Genomic DNA, 19,811 nt, shown 5'->3' with positions numbered 1-19,811 from the left:
TCGAATTAGTAAAATTATTCTTTATAAGAATATGTCAGAATTTGTTAATAATCATATTAAATCGAAAATAAAATAAAATACAGGAAAAAAATGTGTGTGTATATATATATATATATATATACATATATATTTATATGTATCCGTATAATATTAGATACACGATAAAACGGTATCATTTGATCTATATGGTAGTTAAGGTAGACCGACGGCACGCGTCGAGATATAGTAACGACGGTAATATTGTAGTAAATTCATTGTACCATTGCGACAGTAAATGCAACGATAAATTGCAGCTGCACTTGGTGACGCGATGCAATCGAGATAACGCCAAAGTCCCTGGACGAGTCGACGTGCGTAAGTAAGTCAGTAATACATAAGTAGTAAGTTTTATTATTTGACTCTTATCAAATTTTACATGTAAAACGAAACAAGAAACCAGGGATATGATTGTAAAAAATAATAATTATTTAAAACATATATAGGTACATTAATCTTTTTGTGGAAATACAAAATTATTGGAATTAATCATGGTTGGAATATTTAATTATTTGGAATAATTAAAACATCGTTATTATCAATAGAAAAACAGAAATTACTGATTAATCCTTATAGTAATTTATTATATGGATAAATATGTAATAATTTATTATAAGGATTAATTAGTACATTAATATTTTTATTTCTATTAAATATTTTATAATTATACTATATTTTAATATAATATAATAATAAATATATATAATATTATATAATTAAACTATATTTAATAGTAATATTATTTATATTACTATTAAATTATTATATATTTTATATTTTATATAGTTTTCTATGTATAAAATATTTATATAAAATATATATTTTTAAAATATTATATATTATTAGAAAATTTTGTAATAAAAAGTTAAAAATAATTTATCAATACTTGCAATAAGACTAGAATTACAGCAGGGTGTGTATAAAATCTTATAATAAATATCCACACAATAAATAGTTAACAAGTTACTAATTAATACCTATAAGAATATACAATATTACATAAATTTATCTAAAACAAAATATTTTTTTTAATAGAAATTTCTTTATAATTATTCAAATAACCAAGAATTATTATTCATAAAAAAAAAAAAAATCTTTGATAATGTTAAAGAATAATTTGTGACAAAAATTATATTTATCCTAAAGAAATGACAGAATTATTATCATCAGGAAAGAAAATTCATATCAATAAAAAGAGGAAAAAAAAATAAAAAAGAAAAAGAGGAAAGAAAGAGAGAAAGAGAGATAGAGAAAAGAATAAAAATACGAGAAGATAATATCACAGAGTCGACTTAAAGAAATGATTTCTTTTTCCATGGAGTTAAGAGAGATAGGATGAAAGTCGTAACAAAGCCGTCGGAGGATTAAGGTCGTTCATGCATCTTAACTTATGTATATACACAATTGCATATATATATACATACATATATATAATATATAAATATATACTATAAATACATGCATGCAAAAATACATACATATACAAAAATACACAAATATACAAATACATCCATACATTCATACATACATACATCCACACTTATATAGACATATGCATATAAAAATACAAATATATTTAATTTATGTATACATATATATATCTGGCGATTAATCTTACTCGGTGTCCAGTCACGGTGTTCACGACGACGATTTAAAATTATACAAGTACGTAGAGAAGGCAAGTCGCTAAGAGAGAACCCGATAAGGTTTCTTAATCTCCCTTCGAGTAACAGTAATGCCCTACTTTTACACCCCTCCGTCTACCCGCGCTTAATTACTTTCATCACGTGCCATAGAACGGCATGAGAAAGGAATCAGCCAATCCGCGACAAGCTTTAACAGTTTGTCCAAGAGTAACGACGGAAAAAGTCTCGGAGGCCAACAAGAAGACCCTGCTGTGCCTTGGGACACATGGCTGTACTTTCAACCCTCCAACTTACAACCCTATTTTCTTTTGCATTTACCTTCACACGAGTTTTATCATTGTACCAATCACTACCCTTGAAATTATCATTTTTATTTTATTTCAATGTTCCCGGTTTGTTTTGTTTAAATATTATACAGGTTATCCATTAACATTTTATTTACTAAAACTTCTCTTTAAACACGCACCTAGTTATTTTAATAATACAATGAAATTTTATATTACCTGAAAAATTTATAATTAAATAACTCAAATGAACAAAATTACATTTTAACAAAAAACTATTCCTGCATAAATGATACAATTAAGATATCTCGCGTGATATCTAAAAAACAAAATAAACCCCAACAAAAATATTAATATCCATTGTAGAAAAAAGTTCACGTTCGTTTGTGTCCAACCTCCTCCCCTTGCTACCCCCGAGAAAGATAATAATGATACTGGCGATAATAAACGACGAAGTTTTCTTCGAGGATATTAAAATCTTTCTCTCATCGAGAAAGAGAGAAGTACTCGAGTGTTTTTAACCCCCCCTGAGACGTTGGAAGTGATGCTTCTGGTATTGTTTGCGGGATCCGCTTGAATCCTTCTAATTAGAAAATTCTCGAGGTTACCCCTAGTTTTTTTTCTTTCTCGAGCGCGTGCCTTCTCTGCTACTTCTTTCTTTATTTTTTATCTTTATCTTTATCATCTTTTTTTCCATAGCGAGCCATTTTATATTATACAAGAGAAAGAGAGAGAGAGAGAGAGATAGATAGAAGGTAACAAGGGCCGAGGGCACCTCGGTAATTATTATTCAAATATTTTCCTTTGGCCGAACCCACAGCATTAATATTTACAATCCTTATCCCAAGCAGTTCTTCTCTTTTTTTTTTATCCTCCTCTCCTTTCTTTTCTTTTTTTCCTTCTTCAACCAACCCCCTATACTCATCCCTAAACTCTTTTTTTTTTCAACGAAACAACACAAGGAAAGAGTTTCACCTTTCGCAAGCAACCCCGTTTACATTCCCCCTTTTCTTTTCTTTTTTCTTTTCTTATTCTTTCTCTCTCTGTTCCATACCAAAGTCAAATTAAGTCGCCCCTAATGATTATCAGCTGAGCTCTTTATCTTTCTCTAAATTAGGACGAACCACTTGTTAAGATACTTCTTCTTCATCGTAGAATTATTCATATTGTGTAGTCTATATCCTTATTTTTACGGAGTATTATTTCTTTTTTTATTTCCTTTGTCTTGACTCGTCAAAATTGTTAATTTATTTATAATTTCATTTCTCGTCCTATCGACACAAACTCTGACATAATTGCAAAATTCTTTATTTCACGAACTGAACTTTTAGATAAAATTTTATAACTTTAGATAAGAAACGATATATATTCTAAATTTATTTTATTATTATTATTATTATTATTATTATTATTATTATTATTGTTATTATTATTATTTTTTTTTTATTATTATTATTTTTATTATTATTATTATTATTATTATTATTATTATTATTATTATTATTATTATTATTATTATTATTATTATTATTATTATTATTATTATTATTAACATGTTCCGTGCCAAGCCCATGCTACCTGATTTGTCATTCAAACCATTTAATTTTGCTTTAACAAAATCAACAACTACATGTAATTATTAAATATTGTAAATATATCAAGTAAACAAACTTATGTGCCTTATTCTATACTGCATTTTGTACAATGCATCAGTATTTTAATAGAAATATTTTTCTACAGAATTAAATTTGTTATAAACATATATTTTAGAACATTAAATAAATATGTCAAATGGTAAGTGTACCACCGGTGGTACACGCGGTTGGTTTGACAATAGGAACTGAAAAGTTCATTGCCGCAAATACTAAATCCTTTATTTTATTATTACGATTATTATTATTATTATTATTATTATTATTATTATTATTATTATTATTATTATATGACATAATCAAAAAAAGAAATTAAATAAATAAAAAATGTATTTTACATTTTTCTGTCCAATTATCTTTGACATTGTTCTTGAACTAAAAAAAAAAACATAGAATATAAATACTAGAATGTCAGAAAAATCCGAAAAGAAGCAATTAGGAGAGAAAGAGATAAAAGTACATGCACAAAGTAGATGTAAAAGAACAAGTAGATACTCGTAAAAGTAGTATGTGTGTGTGTGTGTGTGTACATGTGGGCGCATGCATAAACGAGTAAAGGAGCTTCTCCAGCGAAAAATTCGATTCTGGCTGCGTCTGATCTGCGTAACGAGGTCCGTTGCAAGAATGAGGAAAGAGAAAGAGGAGAAGTGAGGTGAGGGGAGGTGGAAGGGAAAGGGATGGTGGGTACTCGTTACAGATTCTCTTTCTCTCTCTCTCTTTATCTTTTTCTTTCTTTTTCTTCTCTCTACAAGAAATCCTGCATCCCCTTTAGATTCCCTAACGATGTGCTAACAAAATACTACGAATACACGAATAAAGAAGACAGCTTGCCGAGCGTAAGCAGATCGAAGGGAAAATATAGGAAAAAAGGGCTTGTACAATAAAAAAAGAAAAGAGAAGGAAAATAGAAGAAGACAGAAAAATGAGAAAGAAAGAAAGTGGTATCTGCCGAAGCGTGGACAAAAAAGAGAATATTTTCTTCGACTATCACGAAAAAAAAGGGTTCTTGAAGGAAGGAAGAAGAAGAAGAAGAAGAAGAAGAAAGCCCTTAATTATCCAACTGACAATTATTTTTAACGACTAAGCGATATCTTAACGGTTGCTAATCCTTCATCTAAGGACAACGTGACAAAGGATATCTCGTTTTAAATCCACTTACTTTCTTTTTCTTTTAAACCCCACCCTAACAAATCTGTTCTTCATCTTCTTCTATATCATTCTCTCTTTCTCTCTCTCTCTCTCTCTGTCTCTCTCTCGTTTAAACATTCGCATCTTTTAATCCACGTAGTGGACTGTCATAAAAACGCTTACTTCGTTTCTTCGTACCTTTTTTGAATGGGGGAAAAAAAATTTGGATTTAAGTGATATAGTTAAAGGAAACGTGTCAAGTTTGATAATTCAACGAGTGAGTAAGAAAGATAGAAAGAAATATATAAGAGATGAACTCTCTCGAATTGATTTAGGATTGGTTTAAGCATCGTTTCTTACGTCCCTATACTTCGCACGACCCGAATAGCCATAACGTTAGGTCGTACAAATATAGGACGACCAAGTAAGTTCCCCTCTCTTACGATTTAACAGACCCTATTATTTAATCACGTCGTTCTTAATACGATAGGCATCGTGCCGATGATGCGACGTATACGATCGTCTCCGAAATCGATCTTGTCTACGTCGTCTTATTCACGAGAACTCATTTCATTTAATCTACGTTTATTTGTACTCTAGCAATTTTCATTTAACACTAAAATTGTTACATTAGAAAAATCCATTATTGAATCAAATTACCAACATAAGTTTCATTGATATAACATTATTCGTATGGACAACACAAAATTCATCAATTATTTGATAATATTATATATTATATAATAAAATATATTGATAATATACTATAGTATCCTATATAGTATAATATATTTAATAATTTATAATATAATAATATTAAAATAAATAATAAAATACAATATACACAAATTTTTAATATTTCTAAATACGATAATTTAGTATTCCTAAATGCAATATAAAATATTTGTTGTATTTCTAATTTACTATCTATTATCATTCTTTTTTTTTTTTTTTTGGTCACTTATTTAATTCTTTGGAAAGATAGGATAATGAATGAATATTTTGACGTTGATCGTACGTGAACATTTGAAACATGATCGATAAATGGGATCGAGCAAATGGGTTAAGGCTATGAGTTAGCAAGTACCGTAGTTATGGCAAACAACACATTAGAAAAATATAAAGAGAAATGGTTTTAGAACGTCTAACGATAAATTCGTGCTCTCTACGTGTGTGATAAATAATGAAAAGGGGGATTAACCAAATCGCCATAAGCGTTATGATGCACGCATGCTATGTTAGATGTTGGGTGCTTCGTTGAACTATAGATCGCTAAAGAAAAGAAAGAATTGAGAATGAGAATTAGATAGATGTATTAGTATGTTGTATGATACATATGTGTATGACTATGTGTCTATGTATGTATATGGATCATAAGAGTGGGGGGGAGTGAAGAGGTAAAGGGGGAGGAACGGTCAATCGTGGCTATCATTAAGCCAGGATTTAATGAGCGAGGTGCGCCGGACGTGGGAAGTCGCCTGTCGCGCGGTAATTACCTTAGTTCAATTATTAGACGATTACCATGAGGTAATGGACATTGAAAGTGGGAGTGGAATCGGTTCGCGTGATCCCCTTCTTCTTCTTTTTTTATTCTCTTCTCGATTCGACAAAAAAAATATTTTCTTTTTTAATAGATTTTTTTTATTCCACGAATATACAATATTCTTATATGTTCGAATATTCAATATAAAATAACATATTTACATATATATTTTAGTTTATTTATATATATTTAATATTTAATAATTTTAATTAATTAAAAAAAATATATATATATTGTATATATTATATTATAAATATATATTATTTTATTATATATTATAAATACAAAAATGAATAACATAAAATATAAATATTAATTGTTAAATATCAAAGTTTATTATCGACTCGTCCCTAACTTTGGTTTTCTCACCATAGAACAAAAAAAAATAAATAAATAAAAAAACATAGAAAGAGAGAGTGAGATGGTACCCTTCGAACTCGGTGCCGGGCTCTCCACCATGGCTCTGCATTTAAATAATTAAAGATCCGACGGGACGGATGAACGCACGGACTCGTCGTATTAATGGGATAATCGAGCGTTCAACGTCGAGCTGCTGTTGAGGGAGAGAGATAGAGAAAGAGAGAGAAGAGGGTTGAGAGAGAAAAAGAGAGAAAGAGAGACTTCGGTGGTGCTCGCTGACCGTGCCGGTGGTGGACGGGTGATAATGATTTTATAGTCAGCTGAACTACACAGGGGAGGGGGATGAGAGAGAGACAATTGACTCGATAATACGGGTCTTCCTGCCTGGCACCCGTTGATACCGACGGCGAATCAAGTGCGAACACCCGAGACCAACAGAGAAAGACTGATAGGAAGCTCAGAATGTGTCAGAGTGAGAGAGAGAAGGAAAGAGTAAAAGAAGGACAAAGATAAATGTTCTCTTCGCTAATGACCCCGGTGTGTGTGTGCGCCTCTTTAGAGACGGCTCCTCAACTTAGGCTACCGGTCGAAGACCTTTATCTTTTCTCTCTTTCTTTCTCTTTCTTTCTATCTTTCTCTTTTACTCTTTCTCGGAACGCTCGAGATACTCCGAGAAATCAGGTATATGACAGCAAACTCCACCTTCTGCCTCCTGGTTGCATCCTGCCGAGTTTCGCATCCTCCGCGATGACGTTCCTCGTCAGAAACAAAAAAAAAGAGAGAGAGAGAGAGAGTGAGATGGTTCCTACCAAGATGGTCTTCACCATCAAGAAGAACCTTAACGATCCAACTTCTCCTTCTTTCCTTTCTTTCCAACTCTTATTCTCTCTCACATATGCCCTTTCCAATATTTTAAACGTGGAAAAAAGGGATCATCGATGATCGAGAATAGAATCAACGATAGTTTTTTTTTCTTTTTTTTTTTGATTGGTTGTAAAACTTCATTTTATTGTCAAGCGACCGTAATAAAGTTTTGAATATGAGTCAAAATTTTTAAGACCAACAACTTGCTCTTTCAGAATTGGACAGATATTTGTACAGTTTTCTTTTTTTTTTTTTTTTTTATAACAAACTAGACATTTTTACGTTTTCAAACACATGTGGGTAATATTACGTTGGATTGAAATGACTGTGGTTGAACGATATGATGAGAAGAACGTTTCATTTATTATTCGATTATTTTTTTGTTTTTTTTATTGGTGTTAAAGAATTAATAATTGCCAGCATATGAAATGTTAGTTGAACGAATATTCCTATTATTATTTTTCTTACTTACTCTTTCTCTCTTCTTTTGGTTTCTCTCTTATACGATTCCTCGTAAAAGAGGTGTTTGCTCAATCCCAACCCCTCAAGTTCGGAGAGTTAAAGAAAGAGAGCAAGAGAAATAGAGGCACAGGTGTCGAGGAAACACCTGCCTCTTGCCAGTCATTCCAAAGATGAGCCTTCACCGTATCTTCCCAGATTCGAAACTAACGTCTTTCCACGTCGAAGTGTTACACTCTATTGTCATAACCAATCTCGTAACTTTTCTTATTTTATTATATGGTACATCTATAATATATATATATACATATTTTTTTAATAAAAAGAAATTATTAAATTTATAACGTAAAATATAAATATTAAAAATAATATACTATTATTATTTTAATAATTAATTATCGTAATGTAATCTAATAAAAATAAATTATTATTTTATTTTATTATATTTATATTTTATATTTTATTATATTTAATTTTATTATATATAGTCCATACAATATCTACAATTAAAAAAAAATACAATTTTACAATTAATTATATAAATTCGATTGAATTATTTCATCATATTCGTAAAAATATGAAATAGAATTATTCTATTGTTCCTCTTACATTTTCTCTTCCATTAAAAGAAAAAATTGTATTGAACATCTGTGAGTAAGAAACAAAGATGTCGTAAACAAAGTATCGCAAAAAAAATGGATAGACTAAAACACAAAAAGAACAAGAGAAATCCTAGCTTTGCGTGCAATTCTCTCTCTCTCTCTCTCTCTCTCTCTCTTTCTCTTTCTCTTTCTCTTTCTTTACAAGGAATTGGACGTAAAAATAACCACGAGAGGTATACGTCGATAATTAATTAACGGAATTTATCTATACGCCTTACCGTTATCTTGTTCGATAAGCGTACCAAACGATTTCGTGGCCAGACCATGAGATAAGCCGTCGTCAATTCGCTCGGGCTGCCTCGTTCCATTGAAAATTACGACTTCCTCGTGATCCTCGACACCCAAACGTTTTCCAAGCGGAGGGAGGTCGACCGAACGAATGAAAGAAAAAGAAAGAAGAAAAAAAAACAGAAAAAGACGTGAAAGAGAAGACGAGAGAGTCAAGCACGTTGTGTCGAATGACCGTCCCGTGTGTCACCTGCACACACGGGACAGTCCAATCTAAATTTAGACTTTGATTAAAGCACCAAGGGCCAATCGTAAAACTTTCAAAGAACGCCCCTATAGTATCGAACCTTGTGTTCGATTATAATCCGTAATAATATATGTTATATATATATATATATATTACTTATCTGACTATTTTTTGTGTTTGTTCAGTTTTTTATTTTTTTTATTATTTTTATTTTTTTAAATCAAATCAATAGTCTCACTGGAATTTTCTTTCCAAATATCACCTAAATGAATAATCAATTTTGTTTAAACATTAATCAAAATGAATTCTTTCTAAATGACGGTGTTTGAATCGTATTTCTAAATAGGTGTCCTTGAATTTCACTGAAACAAGAAAGAAACATTGATACTGGCAAAAAATAAAGGACGAATATAATATGGAAAAAAAAAGAAAGAGAGTGTTAAAGGTAGAAACGAGAGACGGTCGAGAGAGTTTGGAGAACATTGGTACGTTGACGTCTCAAGCGGGAGGGTCTCCACCATCGGTTGAGATAACGAAATTAGCTCGGACGCTAATTTATTTCCTAATTCTCAAGCGAGCGGAGGTGTGAAACAGTCATTCCGAGAGAGAAAAAGAGAGAAAGAGAGAGAGAACCAGTGGTATTCACGATAACGGGTCTCGCTGAGGTATAAAAAAAAGAAAAAAGGGAAAAACCGAAGAGAAGGATCGGGGAGGTTTGAAAAAGAGAAAAAGAGAGAGAAAGAGAAAAAGAGAATGAGAATGAGAGAAAGATAGAAAGAGAAAGGGAAGGATGAAGATTTCTCTCTCGAGGATGATCGAACAAGAAAGAGAAAGAGAAACAGAAAATCGGAGGTAGAAATAAAGATAGAAAGAAAAAGAGAGAGAGAGAGAGAGAGAGAAAGAAAGAAAACGTGGGCACGAAGAAGGAGATAATGCGTCGAGGCAGCAGGAATGCACGCCCACGTTCACAACGTGTTTTCCTACATTCGTACGGTGGTCACCACGTGAGAACGTGCTAGCGAGCGCACGTGGAATGCACCGTTGTGCATACCTCGAGTTACGTACTTATGAATAGATACTCTATTGTAAATTTATAATCTCTCTCTTTCTCTCGTAAACCAAAAATTCCCTTTTATGTGATCTCAAAATATTCAAAAGTTTCTTTGTCAGATATTTCAAAAAGTGGCTTTGTACTTTATCAGACAAATTTATTGAACAATTATAGTTTCAATACAGTTAATAATAATTCTATTAAATATTTTAATTCTAATAAAAATCATAAATTATATTGGGAGTTATTTTATTATTATTAATTACATTAATATTATAATAAAGTTATTAATATGATAAATAATATAATAAAATAATATAATATAATAATATTAATAACTCCCAATATATATATAATTATTTATTATTATTATCATAGAAAATTAAAACCCTAAAATTTCACATTTAAAAATGAATCCAAACAGATCTCCGATGATCCCAAAAAAATAATTTGAAACACCCTATATAAATATACATACACACACACACACACACACACACACACACACTTTTTTCGCGGCATATCTTTGTACATTGATATTACATTACTTTTTCCAACACATCTCGTTGGTTGATTTAGTTCTTGGTAGTATCGAATACATAAAGGGTGGGGGGGATGATATCATTGAGAAAGTATCTGTTAAAATATCAAAACCAACTACCGGTGGAGGCATTGATTAATTTTCTCAAAGATCGAGATCGAGAGATTAATCTTTTATGGGTAGGGTGACAATATTCACATGAGAAACCATTTGAATTCCACGTTAAGGGATATGTAAAAGACGTAGAGAGCTATGAGAGAACTTGAAATTCCGCGTACGTCTTATGCAAAATAACGAATCTTTCCTACCGGACAGATATATGCACATATACATACACATATATATATATATACGTGTACTTAAACTCTAACGTATATATATGTATACATATGTGTATATAAATCTAGTATGTGTAAGTATATGTATATTTCTATGCTGGGGAAAGGAGGAAGAGGATATTATTTCGAGTCACGTAAAATATCATCCATTCGAGCTTAGAACGGATGAATTCAAACCTCAGATTCCACGCTCCTGGTTAACCTCACGTGTGGAAACTCTAGTTTCGTTTTTGAAAATTCCCCGTGCTTCTCGTGCAAAACTCTCAAAACACGTAATTCGCAATAATATCGTTTCCCGTTGAATTTCTTCTCAAAGATCTTTGAAATCCTCGAACTCGACAGAATAATCGCGAAAACGCGATGGAAAAGCAAAAGGGAATGTAAGTGTACAAAAAAAAAGGGATAAAAGAAAGTATACTTCTGTTTAAAGACAAATTACATTTAACGGTTGAATTACGGGGCAGGGAAGGGAAACACGTGTTCGGTATTCAACTGTGTGTGTTTCGTGTTTTCATATTTCGAATCGCGATATTAGTCGATGCTTGGCAAATTTTTCTTCTCCTCCTACCCCCTTACCCCCTTTTTTTTAGTTTCTTTGAATTTATGTTTGTTTTCCTTTTTTTTTAGTTATCTTTCTTTCTTTCTTTCTTTCTTTCCTTCTTCTTCTGTTTTCTTTCTCTCGATTGCATCGTCCAACCCGAGAGAGAACCCCATTAAAATTCTTCGAGGCGCTAACTAACGACATTCACGATTATTCCGTTCGAGGGTCCCTTCGGACGCGAGAGGTTATAGCTGCCAGGATATACAGACGTATACCTACTTACCAGCAGACACCACGGTATTGGGTCTGACACGGAAACTCGCTCGTAAATTCCCGGCGAACAAATTTCCAGCATGTGTCGTGGCTATCTTCGGGACAGAGGTTCTCATGGAATTATCTTACAAATGATACAAACTTTTCATCATTTTCTAACCCCACTTTCCTAAATATTAAACAGAAATTTCAATTATTTTATACTATAATTGCATACACTTGATATAAATGTTTCCCTAATAATTGACAAATATTATAAATAATTTTGTAATACATATATCTATTTATACATCTATAAATGTGATGAACTTTTATTTTATTAATTATAAATATAGTTGGGGTATTAAATATTAAGATAAATGTTGATTAGAATCATTTGATTGTCATCGAAGGATCCAACGTTAAAATTAAATATTATGAGATGATATCGTAGAGAAATTGATATGAGAACCCCTGAAAGTTGGGAGCGGCCGGCAATCAGAATCTCGTACGCAGTCACACATTTAAACAAAAACACACATCGAGGTGGTACCGAAGCACTACTATCTCAATCCGTACGCAAATGAGCTCTGCCCTCTAAGAAGACGAGACGAGTGGTTCGTTCGTGTAAAAGTATATCTATACACGCATACTCATATATCTATATGCGAATGGATACATAGTATTCATATGTGTATGTGTACATGATATCGCATACATGTCGTACATACGCAATGGTTTAAATGTATTTGAAACTCTTCTACACAACTCGTTCTCAGTCTCGCACTCTTCGTGGCACGCTGTTGATCGTACTATGGTGGTATACACACTAGGAAGACTAGGGTTGTGATGGAAGGAGGAAGGGGAGGGTAAATCAAAGCCACTCAAAGAAATAACCAGTGCTCATTAAGAGTAATAAGCCTCTCTTCGAGCGGTCCGATTGTTTCAAGGGTGTCACACGGATCGTCATCGTCATCGTCATCATCGTCGTCGTAGTACTCAACCGAGTCTTCCTTATTATATTTTTCGTGTCAGTCTCAAGAAGATGGTTACACTTCAACATGAATACGAAGAACAATTTAACAAATTATAAGAATCAAACGGAATGTTCATTTTACTCATTTGTTGTTGTCGTTCAACTGGTTGAAATTTCCTATAATTCTGTACGATTTAAATCGTCTGCAATATTCTAATTCCAGCTAACAAGAGGTTCGATCTAGCAAGCCGCAAGGCGTTTATTATTCTTGATAAGCAAGCTTGGTTAGCCGTCATTATTCAAACGATTATATCGCTTGCGTTGGAAGAACCGACCGGCCAAGCAACGATAGCAAACTCGAACGGCAACACAACACTCACATGTATTCGAGACTAACATAATGAATTTTCTACGTCCTACTGAATGGCCCCGGACAATGCGATCCTGTGGAGGACCGCAAACTCAGAACTATACCTATGGTCCAATGTCATTGCGTTAATCCTACCATTTATCCGTAACACTTTTCTTCGATCTTTACTACCTCTGTATACCCCTTTTTTCTCTTCAACCCAACACCCTGCTGCCCTCGGTATTTTTTTTCCAAGAAGGGTCTCCTCCTCCTCCTCCTTCTTTTCTTCGATGACGGCGCATAAAAACGCGGATTATTTGCTTGCGAGAATCGAGCACCAAACCATAATCCAAACCGATCGCGAGCTACGACCTGGTAACATTGCTCAAACTGATTCGTTTGCAACAGAGGTTCTCAAAGTTTCATTCAAAAATAATTCATTTGATGTTAATAAACTTAAAATAAATAAATTCATATCATAAAGATAATTTAAAAAAAAAATAATACATCAATCAATCTTTAATGGTTTTCAAATCAGAATTAGTTTGACGTGATAATAAAACATATTACACTCTGAAAGACGTACAGAGAACGTGAGTGAGAGTGAGAAAGAGAGGAATAAAAAAAAAGAAAAAATAAGAGAAAAAAAAATGGTCTCCCGTCCCGCGAGGAGAACCCTGGGACTTCTCTACCGCCCCATCAGGCTCGATAATTACAGTCGAGCGTCGAACGAATGAGCAGGGGTATCATTAACGCTTCCTGTCTCGTAACGACTCCAACGTCGGGACACACGATACGCGGTATAAACGTGCGCGTCACCGCGTAAACTCGTAGCGACCCAGGGCTAATCGACGTCGATCGTCGATCTCTTCACGTTCCATGTGTCCCTTAGTTTCCGTTTCATTCTTTCTAACAACTACAATCTCGAGCATATACACACATATATATATATATATATATATATTTCTCTCACACGTTGTTTCAAGAGAGACCTAGCTTTAAAACGATATCCCGTAGGGAGTAATCCTCGAATTAGAATTAATCATCAAACGAATATACGTTTGTCTTTCTCTATCTTTATCTATATATCTATCTATCTATCTATCTTTATCTTTCATGTTTCACTATGCTTGCTCTCTATTTGCTATTCTCTTACACACGAGGAGGCGGTAGGAATTATCCCATCAATGCGTAATGCCCGTAGGCTAGGCTAATAACTACCAATTTACCTGTCTCTTCATCTCTCTCTCTCTCTCTATCGTTCGAGCAAAAACAGGTTCTGCATTAAATTCTCCTCCCGTTAGGTTGGTAACGTTATTATGACAACTAAGTCGGCACAAATCAATTACATCCGCGGAACTTTCCGTAAAGTTCTATGAGCTAATCAAGCTTCCATTCGATCAAATTAATCTTAACAACAACTTTCCAACTGCGTGATGGAAAAGTTGACCCCCGTAGACCACGGATAATTACGCGACTATCTGTAATAATATATTGTTGTTGTTGTTGTTGTTGTTTACGTAGATATCTGGTTGGAAATGTATATTTTTTTTATAAAGAATTATTATTCTATAGAATGTATTATTTTATAAAGATATCATGTTTTAAAAAGAAGGACAATACGTTTGCTTTCAGTAGCGGCTACGAGCTTAAGTGGCAGCGTACACGGTGCCAGTCTGATGTCGCTTCACGTCGAGGGTGGTACCCAGGTCCAGGTGCCACGTTCCCTGATGCAGGCGTTCCTACAACAAGATCCGAATCATCCGGGTTTGGAAACGGTACGTTTGCCAACGCCACCCTGCGATTCGAACGAGACTGGTCCAGGACAACATTGTCGTGAGGTAGAAACGGAATTATGTTTGGTGTGTCGAAGATGCGGCCGAGCATATCCCCAGGAGTCATCGCTTTTGGTTCATCAACGTTCATGTTATTTGGGTAATCAACAGCGTCGGGGTGCATTGCGTCTAGTACAGTCACGTTATTCTTGTACACTTTGCGATCCCGGTAGTAATACACCGCAGCGAACTTACACGACCGTGACCGAATGGCGTAGACATTCCGAAACTGCACAACATCGTGCTCGTTTAGAAATCGTTCAAGGACGGCAACAACAGCAACAGTCACAGTCACAACAACAGTCACAACAGCAACAATTTAATTATCCCGATCCAAATGGACAATCGGGAAACGAAGAGGCGAATCCTTTGACTGACGAGATGGAGGACGTCGTGAATCAAATCACCCTGTTGGCCGCACGTGCGGCAGCCGAGAGCACGACCGGTCAATCGCAGGGTAACAACAACGATAGGACCAATCAGGACAACAACAACGGACCCGATGCCAAAAGACAGAAACTCGTACAGGAGGTCACCGCACTGGCTGGAGCCCGTTAAAAGAAATAAAACAATAGGAAAACTCGTCCTTCAATTTTTGGGGATAGAGAGAGAAAGAGAAAGAGGGTGAGGGTGAGGGTGAGCAGAAGATGAAAACAAAAAACAAAAAAGAATGAGAAAGAAAGAAAACTAGAGTCGTCCCTCCAGTTTCATCAGGAAAGGACATCGTCGGGGCTCTTCATACGACTTCTCCAGTTTTGACAGATGTGATCAAAACTCTTGCCGGATAAAATTAAAAGCCTTTTTCGCACTACTCGGGTGCAGGTGAACATCGCGAGCACCTGTTTTTTTTTACAAAAAAAAGAAAAAAAGGGGTCGCTCAATTTTTACCAACCCGAGAGGTACCAAAATGGCGACAGGGTTTTTAACCAATTATCGGTTAGAAAACGAAATGAAAAAAAAAAGAAACCCTATCGTCCTTCCTGCGTTGCGCCCGTACGTTCTTCGCGTGGCTCAACTTGCCTATTATTTTTGTAAAATGACGTAAGCATTAAGCGCGCAAGCCAGTTAGCACGCGCGCTTCAACAAAGTTCCTCCGATAGATTGAAACGAAACGAAAACAAGTTAAACGGAATATTAGAAAAGAGTTTGAAGAAAGATAGAAAGAAAGTTGAGATGACTGAGAAGTGTTAGGGAAAAGTAGGAAAGAAAAAAAATGCAAAGAAGGATTTATTGTGTGTGTATATGTGGTAGCCGGGGATTGAATCATTTTTTTTCCTCTTTTATCACCGGCTACCAAATTAAGAAAAGGGGTGATTAAAGAATAATGGTACGAGACTCGAAAGAATAGCAAAAATAAATAGGCGCACGAGTGTCTGTTAGAAAGAAAAAAAAAAAGTAAAGAGAGAAAGAAAGAAAGAGAGAGAGAGAGAGAGGGAGACCTAAAATAGGGGAGAGAATTGTCCGAGGTGGGCTCACTTAAACGTTCCTATGTAAAGTAATAATAAAGATTTAAAATGAAGACAAAAAGATGTTATAATAACTAAGATACTTAAAAAAAAAAGTAAATGAAATTTAAGAAAAAAAAATTAAATAAATAAATAAAAGAAAGAGAGAGAGAGAGAGAAATAAAGAGAAGGGAAAAACGGGGTGGTGGATTGTAGTTAAGATGGAAGTAAGAAGAATGAAAATATTAGAAAGAGAGGAGAAGAAGAAGAAGAAGAAGAAGAAAAAAAAAAGAGAAAGCACGGGCAGCCAGTGAGAAGGGTGCGGCGCAATAGGGGTTGATCAACGCACGCACTTATTTGACATTGTCGTTTATAGGAAAAAAAAAGACTCTGCAATCGTTTTAAGAACCCATACGTACGTACATTATAATGAAGATTAAAAAAAACACACAAAGAAGAAGGAAGAAAGAAATGATAAATAACGATAACACGTATACATGTATACATGCATATAGCAATTACGTATGTTATGTATCTCGCTCTCTTCTTTCCCATCCTTTCCAAAAAACACACATATTCGATCACATATTCGCATATACTACGCATTTACACCCCCACACAACAACCAACCAACCCCCTTACCCTCTTGTTCTCTCTTCTTTTTCTCTTTCTCTTTCTCTCTCTCTCTCTCTCTCTCTCTCTCTTTCTGTTTTTTCTCTTTCTCTCTTTCTCACTCTTTCTCTTTCACCCTCCCATTTTTAAACATAAACAAAATTCATAACCCTCTATCAATTTTCTCTTTCGAAAAATACAAAAATTCAAAATAAAATCGAAATTCTCGGACGGGGGAACGCCGTTATTTTCAAAACAACGATCGATCTCTGTCGTCATATAAAATATAATATTCGATTTTAAACGATGAACAATTAAATAAATAAATTAAATAAAAAGAGAGAGAGAGAGAAGAACAAAATATGAGCTTTTGCGAAAAACGCGTTTTCTATAATGCGCGTATATAGAAAAACAAATTAAAATTAAAAATAAAAATGATGGGAAGATATAATGGAAAAAAGAACACGTAAGATTCACACTTACTAACATACACAGCCACACTAATTAAAAGATAAATAGAGAAGAAAAACAAAAGGAAGAAGATGATGATGACGATGAAGATGAAGAAAAAGAAGAAGAAGAGGAAGGAGAAGACAACCAATAAAAAAAAACATAAGAGAGAGAGAAAAAAAAATGTAAAGCACCGGTACCCCGATCGCTGGGACGGGGTTGCCGATTCGAGCATTTCCTCGTACCGAGCGCGACGCGAAAAGGGGATGGAAAGGAAAGTTCATGGAATAATAAGGGTGTGTGTATGTGTGTGTACGATGTGTGTTCGAGGCCCAACGTGGACATTGCGAACTTCTCTTAATATCATCTCTCCTCCTCCACCATTAACCTCCTCCTTCTCCTCAACCTCTTCACTTTCTTAAATCCTAATTTTATTCTAATCATCGAGTATAAAACACTCACAGCTGCATTTTCCTATTAAACTCAAATGGCCTCCTTCTACCCCCAAAAAACCATCCTCAACACTTATTATGGTGCCCCTTGGCGTCGTCGACACGGTTCGCGTTCACGAACAAGACCCAGCAACATAGTTCCTATATTTAATAAAATTATATTTAATAGAACTATAAAGAAATGATTAATAATAATTAACGATTAATATAATATTATTAGCGATTAACTAACTAATAATAAAGTAATATTAATATTAATAATATAATAATAATAATATAATAATAATAATAATAATAATAATAATAATAATAATAATAATAATAATAATAATAATAATACAAATAATAATGATAATAGTAATAATAAAGATAAGGTAATAACTTTAGGTGATAGATTTTATCGATAGTCGTTTTAAAAAAAAACCATGACAATTTTTGCTATCAACGATCGATCATCGATGATAAAATTGATTGCTAATTAGTCGACGGAGCTCGGCTTTAGAAGACACGAAATAAAAAATAAAAAAGAAAGAAAAGAAAAAAACAAGAGAAACAATAAAAAAAAGTAAATTTTCAACTTCTCCCTGTTTTTCTCTCTATTCTTTTGCACGAGTATTAGAGAATGTGAAGAATATTAAAAAAAAAAAAAATAATAAAACGAAGAAGATAATGATAATGATAATGATAATGATGAGAAGGTAATAAGACGAGAAAAGAGGAGGGAACGAGCAGGGTCACGAAATTTACATTTTGATGATTACGATTACGATTGTGAGAAGAGAATGTGTGCAATGATTAAACAAAGATAAAAAAAGTAAAAAAATATTATAAAAATGCACCGAATTTTTAATCGCGCCGATAATAATAATGATTATCGGAATAACTATTACTATTACTATTAAATGCTACTACACACTATTACTATTACTATTACTACTACTACTACTATTACTACTACTACTACTACTACTACTACTACTACTACTACTACTATTACTACTACTACTATTACTACTACTACTATTACTACTACTACAACTATTAATACTGCTAATACTACTACCAATACTATTACTATTACTATAAACTTACTATACTTATCACTTACATCTGTAAAGATCTTTTTAAAAACGATAAAATGATTCACTATTAGAGTGTAAGTTACGATTAATGGAAGATAACTGATCCAATCGCTAACACATACATATTTACATACACTGAAACATAAGAGTACGTACATATATACACACGTACACGTACAGAGAGACAGAGAGACATAAGATAATTACGACTAAAATCGTAGAATTAAGTACGTAACATCCTTTATAGGGTTGGGTGGGAGATAAAAAGAGAGAGAAAGAAAATCGAGAATGATGAAGTTGAAAAAAAGATAAGTATGTACATGCATATATATATGTATATATTTATATATGTATATATATTTATATATATATATATATATATATATATATATATATATATATATATATATATATATATATATATTTAAGTAGATAACATTTATATATATACATATATATATATATATATATATATATATAATATATAAATATAAATATAAATATATGATGTAAAACATACTAGAATCCTCGCGTGTATTATTCGGAACAGTGGACGCGTGTATTCGCGTACGTACGTAAACAAACAAAAATTTAAATTAAAGAAAGAAGAGTAAAAACAAAAGGAGAAAGAGAGATAAATAAGAAAATGAAGAACAATGCAAGTGACAAGAAAGAAAGAGTAAATAATATCAGAAACGAACATTTAAAAAAATCATGAGGTATTTAAACAATCGTGATTTTCTGCTTGAAAATAATTTGTTCGCTAGAATAAATGTGT

General features: G+C 33.2%; 1 protein-coding gene and 1 long non-coding RNA gene across 2 annotated transcripts in view; one reads left to right on the top strand and one right to left on the bottom strand.

The window, feature by feature from the left end:
* Positions 1-14,155, bottom strand: part of LOC149031066 (uncharacterized) — a 99,132-nt gene extending 84,977 nt beyond the window's left edge. The window contains exon 1 of the long non-coding RNA XR_016178102.1: positions 11,864-14,155. This is a non-coding gene — a long non-coding RNA (uncharacterized LOC149031066). The remainder of the gene's footprint in view (positions 1-11,863) is intronic.
* Positions 1-19,111, top strand: part of zfh2 (Zn finger homeodomain 2) — a 251,745-nt gene extending 232,634 nt beyond the window's left edge. Inside the window, 1 exon segment of the mRNA XM_089176948.1 lies at positions 14,793-19,111. Within this exon segment, the coding sequence (XP_089033074.1) occupies positions 14,793-15,550 (758 nt within the window). The 3' untranslated portion in view covers positions 15,551-19,111.
* The last annotated feature ends 700 nt before the right edge of the window (positions 19,112-19,811 follow it).

This window comes from Polistes dominula, unplaced genomic scaffold, assembly GCF_049000335.1.
Source record: "Polistes dominula isolate Pdom_NZ unplaced genomic scaffold, Pdom_raw_medaka contig_12, whole genome shotgun sequence".
NCBI classification, from domain to species: domain Eukaryota; kingdom Metazoa; phylum Arthropoda; class Insecta; order Hymenoptera; family Vespidae; genus Polistes; species Polistes dominula.
The sequence above is the reverse complement of the archived record's forward strand: the minus strand, read 5'-3'. Positions and strand labels throughout refer to the sequence as shown.